Raw genomic sequence first — 3,200 nt, 5'->3', positions numbered from 1 at the left:
TAAAAAAAGCTCTTCTCCCCACCCCACAATTTGCAGAGGCACTAATGATCCCATAAATCCATGCCTTCCAGGGCTGAAACATGAGAGGTTACATTTTTTTTGAGAGAGCGAGAGTTCTGTGGCTCCTTAAAGACACTCACATTTATTTGGGCATAAGTTTTCGTAGGCTGAAACCCACTTTGTCGGTTGCATCCGACAAAGTGGGTTTCTGCCCATGAAAGCTTATGCCCAAATACATTTTCCGACAAAGTGAGTTTCTGCCCATGAAAACTTATGCCCAAATAAATTTGTTAGTCTTTAAGGTGCCACAGAACTTGAGACTGTTGGCTTCATACATGTGTCTATAGGAGCTTTTCCATTGACTTCAGTGGAAGTTGAGTCAGACTCTATTAGAATACAGGAAACTTTAAAAGTCTCATTAAATGTGTATCAAGCTCCTTCCCCCATAAGTCGAAGATCATTTGAAAGTGAGGTTTGGCAATGGAGATCTATAACAGAGATTTTGGGCCTGGTTTAGGAACAGTTGCTAACTCTTTATGTGCAGTGCCCAGGTGTCTCTTGGATCTGGAAATACAAAATGTCCCCATCTTTAGTAAAATATCTATCATTTTCTAACTTTATCCCTTTCCCTGTGCAATGTTAGCACCTACTGCCTTGTTTTTCTCCCCACATACCTTTTGGTAGGGATTTCAAATGTTAGCAAGAATCAACCACCTTAAAAATGAAGGTGGACTCTAGCAGAAAATCTGGATTTCAACCACTTCCCAAAATTTGAGGGAGAGAGTTGGATCTGGGGCTCTGATTGAGCCCAATCCAAAGTTTTGGCCCTAGAATCAGATCTGGATTTTGAACATCACCAAAATAGGAGGTTATTTGAATCTCCCTTCCAACGAGTAAGGTGAGGGACAACCTCATAGGTAGAATAGGAAACAGCATTTGAAAACTGGCTGAAGAGAAGTGGGAAATAGTTTTACAAGGTCTCTGCCAGCCCCCCAAAGCCCTGGCCACTGCACATTTTATAAATGTGAAAGGGTGACTCAGCCTCAGACGCTTTTTGGCAGAGAGGAATCAGGAGCAGCACAGAGAGGCAGCCACATGGGAGCTTCAGAGTTTATTATAGTCCATTAGGGAGTAGGCAACACAAAGGTCTTTGTGGCTATCTGTCCCACCACCTCACCCCCACGCTGCCATCATCAGGTGAAGTCCAAAACTTTGCGGTGAAGTCCAAACCTGCCTGCAAAGGGAGCCATCTCCTTCCTATGGCCACTGTTAAGATGGCAGAATTCTAGTGTTCTCTGTGGTCAATGTTTCTTTAAGCAGCCCCATTCTTCATTTTTGCCACTAGCTCAACATGATCCCTGTCCCTTGAAATCAAACCCGCAGCAGCTTCATAGGGTGGTTGGGCCTTTAACCTTCCTCTAGCAACATGTGGTTGCATCATCATTTTAAATCCTACTATCAGCTCCATGTGGCTGTTGCACCTTTAAATGACCCTAGTTCTGTCCAGCTCCTCATTGTCAATATCTTCTTCCCACACGGCAGCTCCATAAGGTTGGTGCCCCAGCTGTCCTGCACACATCCTAGGGCTGGACTATATGGGGAAGCCTTCCCCTTTTAGATATCCCCTTTCAGCCAGCTGTTCTTGGCCACCTGTCCCACCCCAGGCCGGGAAGCTGGACTGAACTGGAGCAGCTGGGCGATGAGGGCTTTGCAGGGCTCAGGCAGAGGGGGCAGACCCTCAGGGTAGAGGACCCCCTTCTTCTGGCGGCGGGGCATGCTGTGGATGTGGGTGTCATCGAAAGGCATGCAGCCGGTCACCATCACATAGAGCACCACACCCAAGCTCCATATGTCATACTTCTTGGCGTCGTAAGGGATGCCCAGCAGCACCTCGGGGGAGGCATAAGCAGCTGATCCGCAGTAGGTGGTGCTCAGGTCTGGGTAGCCACGTGCCTCTTTGCCAAAGCCAAAGTCAGTGAGCTTTGCCCGGCGGCCATCAGAGGTGAGCAACACGTTCTCACATTTGAGGTCCCGATGCACTAGGTTCCGGTCATGCAGGTAGCGCACGGCCCCCACGATCTGTCCAAAGATGTCCCGGGCTTCGGGGACACAAGGTAGTTTCCCCAGCCGCTGCACCAGCTGGAGCAGATCTGTAGATGCTGCTTCCATCACGATGTAGAGTTTCCCATTGCAGACCTCAATGAACTCAAAGACCCGCACGATATTGGGGTGCCGGATCACCCGCAGGATGGACAGCTCCCGTGGCAGAAACTTATGTACAAAGTCAGGAGGTGCCCGGCGCCGATCCACCACCTTGATGGCTAGTGGGCCCTTGTACTTGGCTGAGGTGGCCACCCTCACCTTGGAGTAACTACCCTCACCCAAGGTCTGGCCTAGCTTGTAACCCAGCTCGTTAAGCAGTTTGTCTCCTCCGGAGGTTCTTGACATGTTGCAGTGTGGCTTGATGGGTTCTGAGGGGCTTGATTGGGGCTGGTGTTTTGCTCCAGGGATTGAAAGCTTTAACCCATTGTGCGTGGCAGCTGTTGACCTTCACCCCCCATGTTCCCACTGGATGCTTGGTCCAGGGGCATCACTGCTCACCCAGGTATTGTGATGTGCTAGGAGTGTCATGTGCCACTCCCTTTGTGCGTTGCCAAGGGTGTCAGATTAGCTCCCTTTCCTCCCCTCTTTGAGATCCTGGGCATACCACATACAAAATCAAGGGGAAAGCGCCTCATATCAATTTTCATGTGATTATTGTTATGACCTGTCTGTGTCTAGGGTAGCCACCTGAAAATGCCAAGGTCTGGGTAGGCTGTAAAAGGAGAGCAGATTCTCCCAGCAGTGGTGGGTGACACTGAAGTCAGACTTCCCAACCAGCCACAAACAGTGCTTCTGATTTCCCACACTGGTTATCAAGAAGCCAAAATACAAATACACACAGCCCCCTTTACTGCATTTCAGTCTCTGGCTCCCAATCAGCCACTAGGTCCAGTAAAGAGACCAGTTATTTAAAACTCTATGCTCTTTACCAAAAAGGTTTCTCCTGACCCCAAAGGGTCAGCCACAGTACCAGATCAATATAAGTTTGGATCTTACCCAAAGTACCACACTTCCAGCCAATCCTTTAGTAAATAAAACTAAAGGTTTATTATAAAAAGAAAGAAACAAACTATAAGAGAAGCGTTAAAGGATTAAAT

General features: G+C 48.3%; 1 protein-coding gene across 1 annotated transcript; it reads right to left on the bottom strand.

Annotated features, from left to right (window-relative positions):
* Positions 1–1,579: 1,579 nt before the first annotated feature.
* LOC137154123 (testis-specific serine/threonine-protein kinase 6-like) lies at positions 1,580–2,580 on the bottom strand. The gene has a single exon (XM_067549842.1). It carries the CDS (start codon positions 2,446–2,448, stop codon positions 1,615–1,617), a length of 834 nt encoding a protein of 277 aa, XP_067405943.1. The 5' UTR covers positions 2,449–2,580; the 3' UTR covers positions 1,580–1,614.
* Between the last annotated feature and the right edge of the window lie 620 nt (positions 2,581–3,200).

Source organism: Emydura macquarii, unplaced genomic scaffold, assembly GCF_026122565.2.
Source record: "Emydura macquarii macquarii isolate MOO-44397 ecotype Brisbane River unplaced genomic scaffold, CSIRO-AGI_Emac_v2 contig_1253, whole genome shotgun sequence".
NCBI lineage: Eukaryota > Metazoa > Chordata > Testudines > Chelidae > Emydura > Emydura macquarii.
This window is presented reverse-complemented; position numbering and strand designations above follow the sequence as displayed.